Source organism: Sciurus carolinensis, chromosome 7 (genome assembly GCF_902686445.1).
Source record: "Sciurus carolinensis chromosome 7, mSciCar1.2, whole genome shotgun sequence".
Taxonomy (NCBI): domain Eukaryota; kingdom Metazoa; phylum Chordata; class Mammalia; order Rodentia; family Sciuridae; genus Sciurus; species Sciurus carolinensis.
This window is the reverse complement of record NC_062219.1, coordinates 28,201,450-28,220,066: the sequence shown is the minus strand read 5'-3', so window position 1 is coordinate 28,220,066 and position 18,617 is coordinate 28,201,450. Positions and strand designations below refer to the sequence as shown.

Sequence of the window (18,617 nt, the reverse complement as noted above, 5' to 3'; positions counted from 1 at the left end):
GCTGAGACTGACCTGAAACTTGCCATCTTGCCTCAGTCTCCCAAGTGGCCAGGACTACAGGCCTGTGCCACTGTGCCCCATTGATTTCTTACACGTTCAGTTAAGGTGATAATCTGTTACCACCGGTAATGAAAATTACTCAGGGCTGAGTTCCTTCTCCCCAGATTGAAGATTGAACACTTGAGGCAAGTTGAGAAAACAAGTTTTATTTAAGGATAGAACAGAGAAAGTCGTCTCTGCAGAGAAGGGGTCCCAAGGTTGGGTATCTGAGGAAGTGGGGGATGTCCTGCTCCTTTTACACATTTTAGAATTTCCTTGTTCTCATTGCCTTTTCTCCCTGCATCCTACGTGTGTGACCCATGACTAGTGACCAAAAGGTGGGCCAAGGGCGGGAATGAAGCGGCACAGGCAGCAACTGAGCGGCCCCGGGAGGCATTCATTAACAGTCCCTTGTTGGGAGAAACAATCCCCCGAGACAGGTGAGTTTTTGGCCACTCGATCGACTCAGCTTCCATCTTCTGGACCCCACTAATCAGTTCTCTACATTAAGTGCCTTATCTTTGTTCCTACTTCAGTGAGTTGGTTTGTACCTGATGGCTTAGCTTAATTATTAACTACACTGTCACTCTCGAAAGTGTTTGATTTGATAGATAATTATGGTCATCCTATACATACTACATGCTCTGCAAATGTTTGAAAGAATGAATTAACAAACATGAGTTTTCCGTAATTAGCCCCAGGATCTCTCTATAGAGATATCCATATATCTCTGTATGAAAATACATAGTTACTTACTCATGATAACATCTTTTCCTCTTTGCTTTACCTGCTGCTTGACTTAATATTGATTCAACTTACCTGGAGAAACAGCACGTGGTCGCCTTTTAAACTCGCTAAATGGTTCAGTGTTTGCTGTAGCTTGGCTCATGCTGTAATCATCAGAAAAATTTCCTGATGCTAGTCTAGCGTTAAAACTTAATAAAAACCAGACAGCTTTTCAGTGGAGGCTGAGAAGCAACAACTGTCTAACTCTAGATCACTCCCCAGGTACGTGTAGATCGTCTCTGCTGGAGCAAATCAGTTTCTTTTTACCCAAAACAAAAATGGTCTTGGTCGGAGTCAACGCCCTTTCCGATTGCGGACCAATCGGAGCCTAGGATCCAGGGCTCCGGCGTTGTCACTTCCGCCCGCTCTTCCTGGACCCCTAGCTTCTCCCGGGGAGTCGGCACCGTGCACCTCCGACTCGGGACGGCTTCCGCGGCCGGGTCGGCGAGGCGGGAGGGATGAGCGCGGCGCGGACGCTGCGGGTGCCGGGCCGTCACGGCTACGCCGCGGAGTTCTCCCCGTACCTGCCGGGCCGCCTGGCCTGCGCCGCTGCGCAGCACTACGGCATCGCGGGTGAGGCCCGGGTGAGGGCGGGCGCCGGTAGAGCGCTGGCTTCTCGGGCTCCTGGGAAAGTGCCCCCGAGGGTAGACGCTGCCGTCAGCCAACGCCAGGGGGCAGCAGAGCAACCTGCCGGCGCTGCTCTCCCCGCCCGCAACGTGTCTGGAGGTGGTCATCTTTGCCAGTTGCAGTGTGGAAGTGGCCTAGTAGCCCAAGCGCAGGTTCCCACGACCGCACTGGCCGCAGTGCAGCCTGACACACACACACACGCACGCACACCCAGGTAGACGCCCGGCGAGGATCGCGGGCTGGACCTGCGTGACCCCTCTGACCCGCCCTACCCGCGCAGCAGCACTTGGAAGACGTCTGTAAGAGGGATTTCTCTGTGCCCGCTGACTGGTCCATATTCCCCTGGTCAGCATGGGGCACTGGACGGAAAGAGGCGGGCTGTGCTTTGTGAGAAGGATGCGTCCGAGCCGACGCTTGGCATTTCCTCGCGAATGCCGGCGTGAAACCTGTCAAGTTTTGTGCTCACCTGTTTTTATTTCACGGGGAAAGCATACATTTGCAAGCAGTTGTTAGAGGCTCAAACTAACAGTGACTGGCTGTGAACCAGATGGGCAGGCGTGGTTCCCTTCTCGATTTTGCTTTAATTCATCGCCCAGCTATTGTTCACACACCGGAGCAATATAGAGCAAGTCATTGCATAATGTCAGCGATCCATAGTATTTCACATAGTATTTTTTGTTTAGTCCTACCGTTGAAAAAATGTGAATTCTAAAACTCAGGGAGATTTGCCTTCATATATGTGTGTGTGTGTGTGTGTGTGTGTGTTTGTGTGTGTGCGCGCGCGTGCGATTTTTTTTTTTTCCTTGCGGTGCTGGGGATTGAACCCAGGGCCTTGTGCATGCTAGGCCAAGTGTTCTACCACGGAGCCACAGCCCCTTCTTACATTTTTTATAATTAGCTCCTAGTGCTGGCACATCATATTTACAATCCTTGTCCACCACTTAGGTTCAAGATTAAGAAGTCTGAAATATTGCTTTAAATCTTTTCCAAAAACTTCTTAAAACGGAGTTGGTATTTTTCTTTTAAATCAACCATGTTTCTATAGAAGAACTTTTTTTCTTATTGATTTCTATAAAGATAAATACAAACTTTTAAAATATGTTCTTGCTTTGCACAGTGGCATATGCCTGGAATCCCAGTTACTGGACAGGTTGAGACAGAGGCCAACTTGGGCAATTAAATAGATCCTGTCTCAAAATTTTAAAATAATAATGAGGAAGAGCTGGGGATGTAGCTTAGTAATAGAACACCCCTGGGTTCAATCACTAGTACCCAAAGGAAAGAAAATACGTTAGTTCTTTAGTAAAATAATTAATTACTGGTAAATAACTGATATTATTAATATTGTGACTTTATCACCAAATATTTGATATTTTCACATTCATATTTTGTTTTAGAATCCCATGTTGGGTGTATCTTATATTGGCATGGCAGGGTGATTTAGTACAAGGATCATAGTCATGGGATTTCTCATCTGTCAGTTACCCCAACTGGGAAGGTTTGTGGACCTGGTGTCTTGACTAGTCAGAGCAGGCATTCAAATCTCTCTTCCCCTTTGTTAGTGCTGTCTGGATTTTAATCACAGGTGAAATGGTAATTTGAATATTTAATGATTGAAACACAATATGAAAAACATAAATAGCACAATTCTAATTTTTCTATATATGGTCCTAATAACTTCAGGAAGAAAACTGGTAGTAAAATCAGGTACTCAGTGTTTGATACTTCCTTGATCTAGATGTTTACCTGGCAGGTTCAACAGCGTGACTTTGACTTTCTTGTCTTTAGGCTGTGGAACCCTACTGATATTGGATCACAATGAATCTGGTCTTAGGATTTTTAGAAGGTAAGGTGGCTTTAATTATTAAACTTTTATTCTCTGTTGTATTAAAGCCTGAATAGAATTAGGATTTGAATCTTTTGGACCAACCTTTCTGACCAAGGAGACGTTTTAATTTGCATTGTGAAAGGAACTTTAGCATTTACATAGTATAGAAATTTTTGCCATTAAGTTATGATTATGCCACATTACTTCTAAAACTTATTCTTTTTTATCCATTTATAAATATTACAAAATTTAAACTTAAAAAAATGAACTAATCAGTATAATCTATGGCATTGCCTGTCTTTACTATCTTAATGTAGTGTAGCTTTACTAATGGCAGGAGGTAATTACCCATCTTGTGGATTATCCTGTGCCTGTCTTCTTTCCATGCTTGTCTTGCCTCTTAGACTGTTGAACTCACTCATACTTACATTAGGGTTAGTCAAAGGTAGAAGGAAAAAAAAAAGGAAAGTTATCTCAGAAAATAATTACCTGTTTTCAGCTCCAGTGAAAAAAAAATTTGTGGGTGTACTGGGGATTGAAACCAGGGGTGCATTACCACTGAGTTACATCCCCAGCCATTGATTGATTTATTGATGGTTGATTGACAAGTTCTCACTAAGTTGCTTAGGCCCTTGCTCAGTTGCTGAGGCTGGCCTTGAATTTGCAGTCCTACTGCCTCAGCCTCATTGGAATTATAGGCATGCACCACCACACCTGAGTTAGGTGAAAGATTTGTGGGAAAAGTTAAAATTATTACTCTAGATTCATATTTTGATATGCTTGCTGTCCCATCCTATGAGTCACAAAAATTAGAACCCATGTATGGCTGCATACTCTCATATAAATAGTTTCATATTAGCAGTTGGGAGACCTAATTTTAATCCAGCTTTGCAGTTTCTACCTATGTGACCTGGGCTATTCTAACCTTTCTGAACTTGTTTCCTCTGATAAGTACCTGCTTAACTTATCTCCCATAGTTGTGAAGATCATTAGAGATAATGTGTGTTAAAATATGTGATAAACTGGTGCTGGTGATGTAGCTTAGTGGTAGAGTGATTTCCTAAATATGCACCAGGCTCAGCACTACCACCACCAGAAAAAAAAAAAAAAGTTAAATTAAGGAAAAAACCCCTATAATTTTAAAATAATGTTCGTTACTATTTTTATTCAACTGCCTGTGTAAATTTTTGTTTTGTTTAATTATCGTGGTGTAGCTTTGACTGGAATGATGGCTTATTTGATGTGACCTGGAGTGAGAACAATGAACATGTCCTCGTCACCTGTAGTGGTGATGGCTCTCTGCAGCTCTGGGACACTGCCAAAGCTGCAGGGCCTCTACAAGTCTATAAAGAACACACACAAGAGGTAAGAAGGGAATCTCTTTATGCTGATTGTCTTTCTTTCTTAGACTTGGAAATCTGGGGAAATGCTTTCAGGGGACAAGTTTAATGTTTCTTACACATGTTAGATGTCACTTATTATCTGATTATTTAAATGTAAAATTGGCCTAAGGATCTGCAAAAGAAAAGAAAAGGTCAGGTTTCTCATTAGGCAGTAAAAATGCCTCCAGTAGTATACCATGGGTGACATCATGCCCCCCAGAGAGCCCCATACTTTATGCCAATAAGAATATGCTTTCCATGTAGTGCCTTAAGATAGCAGTAGGCAGGCTTTTCACAAAATCATCACAAGATTATCTTTAGGCTTCATTAAGATTCCTGAGGCTTTTCAGAATATATTTGAGCAACAGCACCAAATACTGACTATGAGGCAGAGTGTACTAAAGAAAATTTAAATGTAAATCCTATCTGATTTGTGTGTCTAGATTTTCTGTGTATGCATGTGTGGCATAGGCAATAGTTGGGGCTTTAGTCATACTAAAATACATATATATTCTTAAGGAATAAGATGGTAAAGACATTCTTTTTTAAATGTTTTAAAATTTTCCTTTGATAGCAATAGATCCTTTAGGTGACAACTTGCAAATTTACTTTTAAGTTTGTATCAACCATAGTGTCTGTCCCATAGTAGGTTATCAATAAATGCTTATTAGATGTAAGACTATTAGTCTTTTGTGAGAAGAGATTGGTTATGGGAAGGTTCCAAATATCAGTTTTATTACTGTTTTATGAGAAAAGATTGGTTATGTGAGGCTTCCAAATATCATTTTATAGTTGTGGCTATTGAAAATTAACATTTAAAAAATTTTTTCATTTTGTCCATGGAAATAACTAAAACATTTGTTAGATATGATTTTTCAATAACAGTAATGTGAAAATTGAAATTATCAATTCTAAGAGCAGTGAAGTCTAAATTTTAAAAAGTAGGCTAGGTATTAGGGGATAAAAAGTGAAGGAAGACAGGTGCTATTCAGTATCTCTCCTTTGTAAAATGTTGCTTATATTTAACTACTCTATTTTTATTTTATTGCTTTTATGTAATAGTGAAATCCCCTTAAGCACCTTAGGGCACAGCTTGGGGTGGGGAGTAGAAAAATAATTTATGAAAAGCTTTTACTCACAGAATTTAGATAATGTTTTCTTTTTCTTTTTTTTTTTTTTTGCCAGTATATTCATAGTAAGTTCATGAAAGTAGGAAATACTTTCACTCCTTCTGCTTTAAAATAGAAAACCAAACAGTACCAGCAGTAGTGCCTTAATTATTGGTATATAATAAAAACACATCACCAATGGGTTTTCTTTATCATATATTTTAAATACCAATATGCATTTCATTTTTATATTTATAAATTGTCTAATCTGTTTTAGAGAACTGAATGTAAGTTTTGAGTCCATTGAAATAATTGCTTTCAATTTGAAATATTTATAGAAAATTAATATTTCTAAGATTAGCACTGAAAATAGTGAAAATTTTTAGTAACTCTATTACATTATGAAGGTTGTTTGAATATATATATAGTTGTAAATTACCACGTTTATAGAGAATCACAAAATATGAAGACATCTGTGTTAAAGGAAGAATTTTGTTTGAGGATGTTCAATGAAAGAATTCCCACAGTGCAGCATTTGCAAAATTCAGACATTCTTTGATACCTTCATGAGTTTTACCATCTTCTTATGCCATTTATATTATAAATAATGTTTTTGTTTTCTTTCTTTTTAAAATATTTTTTTCCTCTCAGAAGTTCTTTTTACTTTATTTTTGGTTGCTTTTTTATTGCCTCTCTGTATAAACAAGATAGATCATAAAATAATACACCTAGTTACATAAAATAGGACATGTTGATTTGATATTTTTCTTTAAATCAACTTTAAATTGTTACTTCATTTATTCTATAACAGTAATATTTGTGAAGCCATAGGATTGCTAGCTAGTTTAGCATGTGCATTTATATACAGTGAATAGAAAACATTATAGTATGTTTTTAATGTATGTTAAAACAAATGGATAGTGAATAAAATGTATGCACCAGTTAAAAATCATTTCTTGTATAACCAGTGGTGTAACACTGTATATTTCCTGGGAAACACTGTTCTAGAATGTCCCTGATGGGTGGTCATTCAGTCTTTACTCATCTGGGTGGAAATGAATTTCACTATATTCAGGAGTAACTTATTATTTGAGTTTTAGGTTACCTTAATGGTTAGAAAATTGCTTTTCTTATGCCCGAATATACCACTGTTAGCACTCAGCATTGTTTCACATGCCTTTATCTGAAGTGGTGAGACCAAGTTCACTTCTTCTTTTCTAGGAGAAGCCTTAAAAATAGCCATCATGCTCTCTTTAGTCTTCTCTCTTCCAAACTGCATTTGTCCAATTTCTTTAACCTGTCCTCCAATTACTTGGTCTCTACATCTTCCACACTCCTGGAAACCCTCCTTTGGTGGTACTCTTCTGTTTTTCACTGTCTCTTTTAATATAGTCTACTTAATTTATTCCAGAAATGTGATGATCAGTGCTGTGCTGTATAAGACTTTTCCACCATATTCTTGAGCTTCGGGTTCTAATAATATTCCCTGAAATGGTTGTATATCTTTCTCAGCTGTGTCATAGTGGTGGGTTACTTTGAATTCACTAGTAAAGCACCTTGATCTTTGTTGTTTGAACTACTATTAAACAGAATCGCATCATTCTGTAATCAACTGACTTTTTGAACTGGAAACGTAGTTTGTTTTATGTCTTTTTTTTTTTTAACAACTTATTCTAGATTGTCCCTATTCATTTTCTTTTCAAATGTAATTTTGGTAAGCATTTGTATCATTTAGGGTGACTTGTAATAAGTAAAGTCCAACTAAAAGTAGCTTCTACAATTAGATATTGTTATTATTATTATTATTATTATTATTATTTTATTGTATTAATTTGCTTGGTTATGTGAAATAATAAACTAAGATAACCTTTTTAGGTGCCTGTTAGAGCACCGACCCCAATTCTTGTTACTGATTTCTGCCTTAGTTCAGGATGCTATAGCAAGGTATCATAGACTGAGTGGGTTATCAACAGAAATTTGTCATAGTTCTGGAGACTAGGAGTCCAAGATTAGGATGCCATCATGGTGAGTTTCTGGTGAGCACCCACTTCCAGATTCCAGACCATTGTCTCACATTGAATGTTCACATGGTGGAAGGAAGGTGTACAAGCTCTTGGGAGTCCCTTTTATAAAGTCAGTAATCCATTCTTGGGAACTTCATCCTTGTGACCTAATTTAACCTCCCAAAGGCTCTACTTCCTGCTATCATCACATTGGTAGTTAGAATTTCAACAAATGAATTTTGGGAGAACAGATTCAGTCCATTGAATATACCAGGTGCTAAGAAACACTTAAAAGAATTTTGGGTCAAATGAATGCTTTGAGGAGCTCATAAATATTGTTGATAAATTAGTAAATGAATGAGTGTAGACAATTTCAATATTTTTCACTGGTATGTTCAGGGAAGCTATGTTATAAAATAGAGTAGCAAAAGTGGACCATCTTCTCCTATGGAAGGATGAACAGCATGGTTACTATGAGCCTTGGGTGTGCGTCCTAGCTCTGTAATTTATCAGCTCAGTGACCTTGGGTGAGTTACTTATTTTTTTTCTCAGCCCATTTCTTCATTTGTAAATTAAGCATAATAGTAGTTTGTATCAGGGTCATTGTGAGTGCTTGGTCTAGACCTAGCAGTGAATAAATATGAGTTATTATCATTTACTGTTATAACTGCATTAGAAAATGTAAAATGTGTTATAAATTCTCTGTTTCCTATTTGGCTACTTGATTGCTTGTGAGAAATGCCGTACCATCAATTTTCATATCTTTAGAGGAATCACAAAGGAGAAATCTAACAGATATATTTTAGACCTTGAAGAATGAAACTCTTGGTGATTTGAAAAGAAAGAAAAATATTATCTATGTGTACAACTTCTAAAGTTAGCATTGAAGCAGAAATCGGATTCTTCTCTCTATTGTTTAACTGGTGTTTGTTGAGGCCATTATTACTTTTGAGCCCCCAAAATGCCTGTGCTTAGATTACTTCTGAATATATACCAGAAGTGGAAGAATAAAAAAAAATTTAAAGTTCAGTAAGAAGGAGAAAAAATGAATATAAACTCCCCTCCCTTTCCTTTCCCTTCCCTTCCTTCTCTGATTCATGATTTATGGCACAATATTGCTAATCGTGAGTTATGGTGACTTTAAAGATGATTTAGAATCAAACCAGGGATGATGGCACAGGCCCAGCTCCTTGTGAGGCTGTGGCAGGAGGATTTAAAGCTTGAGGCCAGCCTGGGTGACTTAAGAATGTCTCAAAATAAAAACTAAAATGGACATGGGGTATAGCTCAATGTAGTATGCCCTGGGTTCAATCCCCAGTACACACTCCCCCCAAAAAACGGGTGCAGAATCAATTTAATATTTATTTCAGCTTTTAATTTCCAATATACTTATTATAATTAAAAAAAAATAATTAAAATTTGTTCTTATTGTTAAATATCAAGGCTTATCAATTTGCTGAATTTTTATAAGATATGTGATTCATTACAGTTTTTGAGTATAACTTGTGAAAATTTACTTAGAACTAAACATGAAACTCTTAGTATCCTATTGTGGAGAAAATATATTTAATTATACATTTTATAGTAATGGTGCACCATGTGGTTAAAATCTTGTTTCCTTTAAAAAATGAATCAATTATTCACACTTTACTAATGATAGGTGCTGAGAAGTCTATAATGATGGGTACCAGTAAAAATATTAATATAGAATGACAACTATTTATACATTTAACACCACTGTGACCCATTTAGATGTATATTTACATTTAAAACTGCACAACAGATTTGTTGTCTAAAAGGAATTTTTTCTTCCCCTCTCCTCCCCTTTCCTTTTTTTCCTTTTTCCTCCTCTCCCCTCCCCTCTCCTCCCCTCCCCTCCCCTCTTCTTCCTTTGTTTTCTTTTTTTAAAAAAAAATTGAAACAGTTGGAGGAAAGAATTAGACTCAATATACTTCCTTTTTCATATTTAGTCACATTTGGCCATTTATTTTACAGTAGGTTACTGGCAGTAATATGTCATTATGGTTTGAAATAGTAGTTTAAAACTTTTGCGTATGTGGAGGAAAATAGTTTCTAGTTAGGTGTCAGTTGAATCAATTCTCTTAATTTGGATTTTACTGCCAATAGGATGTAATATTTATATTAGTCAGCTTTTTGTTGCTATGACCAAAATACCTTACGAGAACAATTTAGAGGAGGAAATGTTTATTTTGGCTCATGGTTTCAGAGGTTTGGTCTGTTATTGGCTGACTCCATTGCTCTTGGCTGAAGGTGAGGCAGAGCACTATGGCAGAAGGGCATGGTGGGAGAGTGCAGCTCTGCTTCTGTCTTCCAAGAAGCAGAGAGAGTGGGGGAGGATTTGCAGGGAAGATGAACCATTCCAGGGCACATCCCCAAACCTGCCTCTTCCAGCCATGCCCTACCTGTGTACCACCCATTTGGCCCATTCATAATAGGATGGATTGATCAGCTTATAACTCTTAACAGCTCTCATTACTCTCAGGTTACAATTATCTGAACATTCCTGCTTTAACAGATGCTTTGGGGGGATACCTTGATCCAATCTATAACAATCTCAATTGTCACTTTTCAATTCTATTATATTTTAAAAGCATGGCCCAAAGGGACAATGACATCTGATGAAGATGAGCATCTGTGTAAGTTAAGGTCTGTGAAAGAGCCTGACACATTCAGGCAACCTCAAGTCCTTTGGTCTATTGGGAGCTTAGAGTGTGTAGTGGCGCTATGGGAGAGGAAGGAAGGGAGGGAGGGAGGGGGATAAAGGTCATTTCCTGATGGACCTCTAGTGCCTGGCTAGCAGGGTTGGAGTTTATGCCATGAAAATTCAAGAGAATGATGATTGTATAGATTTTGGGCCACACATGGCTGAATAAGGAAAATCTTTAATAAGGGGAGTGATTTGCTTTACCTTGCAAAATCATTATTCATAGTCATCTATCTCAACTCAAAGCTTTCTAAAATTTTTTGAAAAAGAGAAAACGATAGTTTTAAATAGATGGAAACTGTAATTTAATGTATTCAAGTAGAGAAAAACTTTCATGCATGATTACTGCTACAGTGTCTGTCATCGCTCTCATTTACTCAGTGTAGGTGTCAACAATATACCTGTCTCCCAAGCAAGTTAGTGAGTGAACCATAGATGGGAATTGGAACCCCATATCTCCTATTTTAGAATCTATTAAGAAACATATGTAGGAGAATTATGCAATCTTATTTCATAATTTGAAATCATGAAACTAGAAATTATTTTTAGTTTTGCTGCAAGCTCATATGAAATGGATTTATTTGCAGAACTTTTTAAAAATGTAGAATTTTTTGTAAGACAGCCATATAAGCATATATATTTTAATTGTTGACATTATTATAAACATGTATTATGTTTTATATGTGTACACTTCAAAAAGAAACAATGGAAAGACAATGAAAAAACTGAAAAAAACTAATAAGAGTTTTAAAGGGAGTGGGAAAGAAAGCAGGGGAGTAAGGACTGTAAGCACAAATGACCAAAGCAGGAAGCAGACCTTGGATCAGCAAGCTTTTTATTCAGCTGCAGAGTCAATTGGTCCAACACTTGATGTGGCTCATTTTGTGAAGGGGTGGGTACAAATGGCAGTGAGCTGAAGCAAGGGTCTGGGTTTTTAGGCTTCATTTAAGGTGGGACAGGAGTGTGGATGGGGAATTTCCTGGGGTTTATTGTATTGTATTGGGGTCAGCTGACACGTTAGGGTGGGGGTCAGGAGGCAGGTACAAGTTCCTTTTGTGTTCCTTCCCTCTTGCCAAGGCCTGGGCTTTTAAATGACAAAAGCTTCAGTTTTACCCCTGACAAGGTGGGTGAGGGAACGCTGCAGATAGGAGAAATGTCCTTGGACTTATTCTGCATATTCTTCAAGGACAAAGATGAATATAAGGTTTCTCCATAGTTTTGAGCTAGGATCATGGAATCGATTTATATAATTAAGAATTACAATTTGAATCAGAAAGAAAAAATCAGTGCTAAAAATTGAAAAGAAACAAATTAATATTGTCCTCTGTCAAATGGCACCATGATCAGGTATTGAAAATAATGATTTTAAGTGACTTTAGAAACACTGTGTTAGAACTGGGATTGTGGCTCAGTGGTAGTGCATTTACCTAGCATGCATGAGCCCCTGGGTTTGATCCTCAGCACCACATAAAAATAAAGGTATTGTGTCCACCTACAACTAAAAAATATGTGTGTGTGTGTGTGTGTGTGTGTGTGTGTGTGTGTGTTTGTGTCTGTGTGTATATGTATACACAGACATACACACACATAGTATTGTTCATACCTAGTGGGATATGTTTGATAAACAGTAAGAATTGGAAAGAACTTTTAAACTACATTCAGAAAAATCAGTACTGTTATTTGAAACTCTCATGTATATCACAGGATAAAGCTTCACAGTAATTAGGTCATCAGAAACCAAAATTTTTAATGTAATAGAGAAGAATATAGGGTATAATAATAATGGGAATATAGGGTATAAGAATAATGGGAATATAGGGTAAATAGAAACTCTTAATCTTAAAATTGGATAGAAAATATGCATTCATGTTTTATTTTTCTCAAAAAATACATATGTTCTAATTCTTTGCACTGTAAGGACTTAGCAGTAATGCCAGGTCAGTAGCAGTGAATATCCTTAGTGCCTAGATTTTGGCTTCTAAATCCTATTTCCTACTAAAAGGAAGTCTTTGGAGAAATCATTTATTCTCAGACTAGGTGGGAAATACACAAGATGAACCTAAGGCATGTTCTTGTCAGAAAGCAAGAATATTATGAGAGGCCATTAGCTACATGTTCAGGGTTCAGAAGAAACAACTTGAAGTGGTTTCATTAACCAAAGATGGGACATTGGATTACAGCAATGAATTGAAGCATTGGAAATGCACACACTCTCTTATATATGTATTTTCACTCATACATGAAATTATGATTATTAAAAAAGAATTGATCATTAAACATTAATATGATAAATAAGTCTTTATTTTGAAAACTGATAAAGGTAAAGGAACAAGGCACTTATCTTGCCTTTTCTGTGTGAATTTTACTGTGGAATAATAAAAAATTGATTAAAAAATTTTATAACAGAATCTTAGCTAATATATATGCAGAAGGAATAACAGAATTAGAAAATCACCATTTAGTAGCTCCTAATGAAATAATGACTGTAGGCGAGGGTCATCCATGGATGTTAAAATCATTAATTTAAGTTTGAAACAGTCTCTGAACAATCTAGGATCACTAAAAGTGGGTCAATCAGAAATTATATGCCTCCTAATATAATAGGAAGCTAAAAAACATTGAACAGAATCTGATTAAGTCTCCAGATCTAACTTCCAAATTAAGGAAATAGGAAGGTTAGAGGAAGAAGTTAAATACCACCATGAGGAAACAATTAGCCAAATCCAGAATGTAGGACAGGACCAATAACTTGTTTTTTTCAGCAAGTAAATACCATAGGAAGGGTCACATAAAAAGCAAAGTGGAGGAAGGAGGGTTGCCCTAGATTAAAAGAAACTTAAAGACATAATAACTAAGTGTAAATAATGTACCTTATTTGGGTACTGATTCAAATAAACCAGCTGTTAAAAAAGAAAAGCGATTTTTTGACAACCAGGAAGATAAGAATATATGTTGAGTGTTAGTTGATATTGGGGGCTGTTGTTATTCTTGATAGGGGTGAAAATACATAAAATTTAATAACTAATGTAAAAATAAATCCTTATCTGCTAAAGTACTTATGAGTAAAAAGGTTTGATGCTAAAATACTCAAGCAGCCAGTCAATCTGTCAATAATGGGACAGATGACATAAGATGGGCAAAAAAAATGTTTATAATCACAGAAAGTGTGTAATAGGTACCTGGGGGTTTATTGTACTATTCTTTATAGTTTTATTCATGCTTTAAAATTTTCATAATGAAAAATTATTTTTAAATTAAAAGTTTTACATTTAAAGAAATATGTAGCCCTTTCTAATTGCTTAGCAATTAAAAGTCAGTATCCCTTTCCCTTGCATTGATACAGATAAGTAAAATTTATGGGCATAGTTTTTATTTGATGGTTTTTAATTAAATAGACCAACTTAAAAAGGGCATTATTTTACAGTAGATTAAAAATGAGCTCTTTGGGAATTAGTTTCAGTAATAAAATTTGTCCTCTCAAACTAGTTTTGCTGAAGTTCAGATTTCATAGAGGAGCACAAAATATTATTCATGTTTTTAAATTTTTTTCTTTTTCCATTTTCTCAAATGTTTTCACTACTGCTAAGAGTAATTTCACAAGATAGGCATTTAGAGGACCCTGCTTTTAAAGCATAAAGTCCAGGACTACATATTTCTCTTCCTTTTTATATTTAATTTGACCATTTGCAATGTCCACTCTGAGGGAGTAAAGGAGGAAATGAACTTTCAGATGGAGAGGCCAGAGGAGTAGGATGAGAGGCAAAGGAAGGGGAAGGATGGGCTATGGGCCTGCAGCAGTCAGTGGCAGTTGTGCTAAGATCAGGGGGAAGATGTTGTAGATTGAAAAAAAAAAAAAAGTTGTGAAATATTTCATACATTTAAATATATGTAAAATGTAAAAAATGGAATATTGAAAACTTGCATATTCACCATCTAGCTTAAGAAATAAAACATTACCTGCCCCATGGAAGTCCCCCGACTTCTGATCCCTCTTCTCCCTCCTTTTTTCCTTCCTTCTTCCCAGGAGTAACCACTAACCTCAGTTTTCTATTTATGTTTTCTTTTTAGCTTTACTACCTATGTATGCCTTCCTAAGTCTTGCATAGTTTTGCATGATTTTGACCTTTGGGTAATATGAATCAACATGAATGAATCTCATATAATGTTCAGTGAAGATAAGTTCAGAAGACCCATAGTATGAAACCCTTGGAAATCTTTGTACAGGGGACCGATGTTTATACATTGTTTTTTTCTTCTGTTCTTTTTTTCTTTTTTCAGTACTGGGGATCAAACGAAGAGCCTCATGAAGGGCTAGACAAGCACCCTACCACTGATCCCAGCCCCTTTTTATTTTATTTTGAGACAGGATGTTGCTCAATTGCCCAGGCTGGGTTTGAATTTGTGATTCTCCTGGGATAACAAGTAGCTGGGATTACAGGCATGTGCCATCATACTTGTCTTAATATTGTTATTATTATTTTTATAGTTTTTTTAATGCAGTGTGGGTAGTGGATTGGAAGTGAACAAGAGTAGATGGGAAAAGCAGTTAAAGGATGGGTTGTAACATCTTTCAAGAGATTACATACAGGACTGGGGAGATAGCTCAGTAGGTAGAGTGCTTGCCTTGCAAGCACAAAGGCCCTGGGTTCAATCCCCAGCACTGAAAAAAAAAAAAAAAGATTTCATACAGACTCTTTTTTTTTTTTTTTTGGTACTTGGAATTAAACCCAGAATTGCTTTACCACTGAGCTGTAGCCCCAGCTTTTTTTATTTTCAATTTTGAGACAGGGTCTCACCAAGTTGCTGAGGCTGTCCTTGAACTTGTCATTCTTCTGCCTCAGTCTCCAAAGTCACCAGGATTACAGTTGTGCTACACCTCACCCAGCAACATGTGCACAGTTAACCCTGATCTTTTAAGAGGTTGTCACTCCTAACTCTTTGTCCTTGCTGTTCCTCTGATACGGCAGAGTTGTCCCCTACTTAAAGTTTTTCCTAGTTCTCTCTACCTGAAGCCTTTCCTCCAGATTTGTAGAGTTGAGTCTTTTATTACACAGAAGTCTCTGCTTAGAGAGGTCATTCCTGATTATTTTATTGAGAAGTGACCCCTGCCCCTGTTACTGTTTTCTAGTTTCCTTATTTTATTTTTCTTAGTAGCTTCTTAAAATCACAACCTGAAATTACACATTTCTTTATTTATAGGTATCTTCTGCTTAAATATAATATCAGTGAGGTCAGTCTTATCTAACATTGTAACTACCCCCTTCCTTGTGCCTTATACATAGTAAATGCTTAATAAATGTTGAATAGATGAGTGAATTGACTCAGTTGGGATAACAAAATTCAGTCATCTTTTTATCTGTCTCCTCAAATATCTTTCTGGCTGTGAACTTATTCAAAATCTGAAGTTAATGTCCAAACTATGTTTATACTAGACATTTCCCCTTGGCTATTTTGCCATCCCTTCAAACTCAGTATGTATAAAATTATTCATTTGTGTCCATCTTCTGGTGTTCCACTTTTGTTAATGCCACCATCACTTATAGTTGATAAAACCTTGGTGTTATCATACTTTCACTAACCCTAATCCCTAGGGTGCTGTTTATGTCTGGGGGCATCTGTGGTCACTGTTTCACTTCTGCTTTCTACTTCTGACATTTTAGCCAGCCCTGAAAGCCCTACTTGAATCTTTTCTTCTGGGCATCAAGCTGAATTTTCCATCTCATGCCCCTCTTGTACTTATGTCTGTAGTTCTTTAATTTTTAAGCATGATCTCCCAGCCTGTTGGTTCCTTTACTATGTCCTAATACTTTAAACATAGTACAATAAATGAGGTATTTATTGATTTGAGTTGCCTATGTTTCCTTATCCCATTTTTAACCTCACCACTATGTAAGTCCTGTCCTTAGCTTTGTTCTAGAGACCTAATCCTTGCCACTTTGTGACAGATGGGCAGCAACACTGCCATCAGCAGAGTTTCCTTCTTTTCTGTTCTGCTAGGGCTGGGTTCTGAGCTGATGGAGGTGCCTGCAGTGTTAGAGAGGAGAAGCCCTAAGGTGTTGACTCCGGTATCACACTGGAGGTGTGTGGAGGCAGTGGGGTCTGAGCTGAAGGTGTTAGTCTTTAGCTAGGAGTTCAACGCTACTGTACTTTGCAACACTGTAGGCTGTGAAGGTAAATTTGTTTTTAACCAACAATTGCTGAGTGCCTCTTTTAATGTGATGAATATAATGTACTCAAAAGTCAGTGGTTTTACTCATGAGGTGTCTCCAAAATCTAGAAGGTATGGCAGTTATCTAACATTATTTTTAGTAAAATATGACAAATGCTGGATTAGAAGTAGGTACAAACGGCTGGTAGAGTACACAAAAAGGAGCATCTGATTCACTTAGGGGCTTGTCAGGGGGATTTTAGTTCATAAAGGAGGTAATGGGACCACATCTTGACAGATAAGTGGAAATTCACAAGTGGACAGGGGCTTTAAGTTCTTAGCTCTATGAAGAATTCACAAACAAAATGGAATCAATCTGGGCCTAAGGGAAGCTCCAGTGAGGGTGATACCAGCAAGGACATGCTCCTGTCCACTCGGCAGAGTAACTGAGAAGTTCTGACTCAATGGTCCCCTCAAGCAGCTTGTTCTAGATAGCCTAGCATAGCAATTAAGAGTAGACTTTGCAGTTTGGCTGACCAGATTCAGATTTCATCTCTGTACCAAGCTTTAGGAACTTGGACGAGTATCTTAGCTTGTCTGGACCTTAGCAAATAGTATCTACTTCGTAGTCTACTTCAAAGACTAAATGGGATATAAAACCAGGTTGTTGTGAGCACATGACACACAGAGCTCAATAAAGATTTTTGTTGTTATTAAAGTTCATTGTTCGCCATTTGTGTACAATGAATCAAAATGCAGTCTGTAAAAATAAAAATAAAAAAAAAAGTTCATTGTTGTTACTTTTGACTTTTCACTTCAACTTAGTGCAGGAGTTGACTAACTGGTAGGCTAGGGCCAAACCCTTCCCTATGCTTCATTTGTAAATAAAGTTTTATTGAAACATAGCCACATACAATCATTGATAATGACTGCTGTTGTGTGCTGCTTGGGCTGGATTTGGTACTTGTGACAGTGTGACTGGGTAGCTAGAAAATCTAAAATATTTACCATATGGCCCCTTAATAGAGGAAATTTAGAGGATAAAGTCAAATTCTGTAGCTTTCAAGATCTTCAGCATTGTTTCCAAACCCTTTTTTCTATCCTCAATTAACAGATGTCCAACAGTTCTTGACTTTTGCTGCTCCTTCTGTATACTTCACAAGTGCTTCCTTTAGTGTTCAAAGTGGCCTTCTCTCTTGCATGAATATGGGCATCAGGTAGGCCAGGACTAGGGTAGGGGAAATAAGACACTCACTCGGCTACCCCCAAATTTGGTTATCAAGAGAAATAATCTGTTGATGCAGTGTTTTTAAAATTAAAAAATAATGCAAAAAATTCATGATAAACAAAATGTAAAATTCTCTTTTCCTTTTTTTCTGGAGCCTTAATAATTTATTTTAAAAAATTTAAAACTTTATCAAGTATAATTGACAAAAATTATATATATTTAGAGCATACAATGTAGTATTTTGATGTACGTATATCTTATATAATCATTCTCACCAACAAAACAATTAACTTATCATCTGACATAGTTACTATTTTGTGGGTATATTCGGTGAGAGCATTTAAGGATTATTCCAATGACAGATTTCAAGCATACATTATATTATTAATTGTAGTTACCATGCTGTATGTTGGGTATCTAGAACTTACTCATCTTATAACTGAAAGTTTGTATCCTTTGACTGACATCTCCTCATCTCTCCATGTCCATACACCTCCCCACCACCCACTGCTCCCCAGGTCCTGGCAACCACTATCCTATTATGTTTCCCTTACTTTTTAAGATTTCATGTCTAAGTGACAAACAATCAGATTGTAAAGGCAGGATTGGCATTACTGATTTTTTTTTTTTTTCCCCCTTCAGGCTCTAACAGGGCTCAGTATAGCACTGAGGAGCAGACAGCAAGTAACCCTTACTTAAATCACAGTAAACCCCATACAGTTGTATTTCCTATGTATATGTG

At 37.1% G+C, this 18,617-nt stretch overlaps 1 protein-coding gene across 2 annotated transcripts in view; it reads left to right on the top strand.

The window, feature by feature from the left end:
- Window positions 1–1,202: 1,202 nt before the first annotated feature.
- Window positions 1,203–18,617, top strand: part of Pex7 (peroxisomal biogenesis factor 7) — a 64,946-nt gene continuing 47,531 nt past the window's right edge. For both annotated transcript variants that reach the window (XM_047559482.1, XM_047559481.1), the window contains exons 1-3: window positions 1,203–1,398; window positions 3,241–3,298; window positions 4,495–4,645. In XM_047559482.1, the coding sequence (XP_047415438.1) occupies window positions 1,284–1,398; window positions 3,241–3,298; window positions 4,495–4,645 (324 nt within the window). In that variant the 5' untranslated portion in view covers window positions 1,203–1,283. The remainder of the gene's footprint in view (window positions 1,399–3,240; window positions 3,299–4,494; window positions 4,646–18,617) is intronic.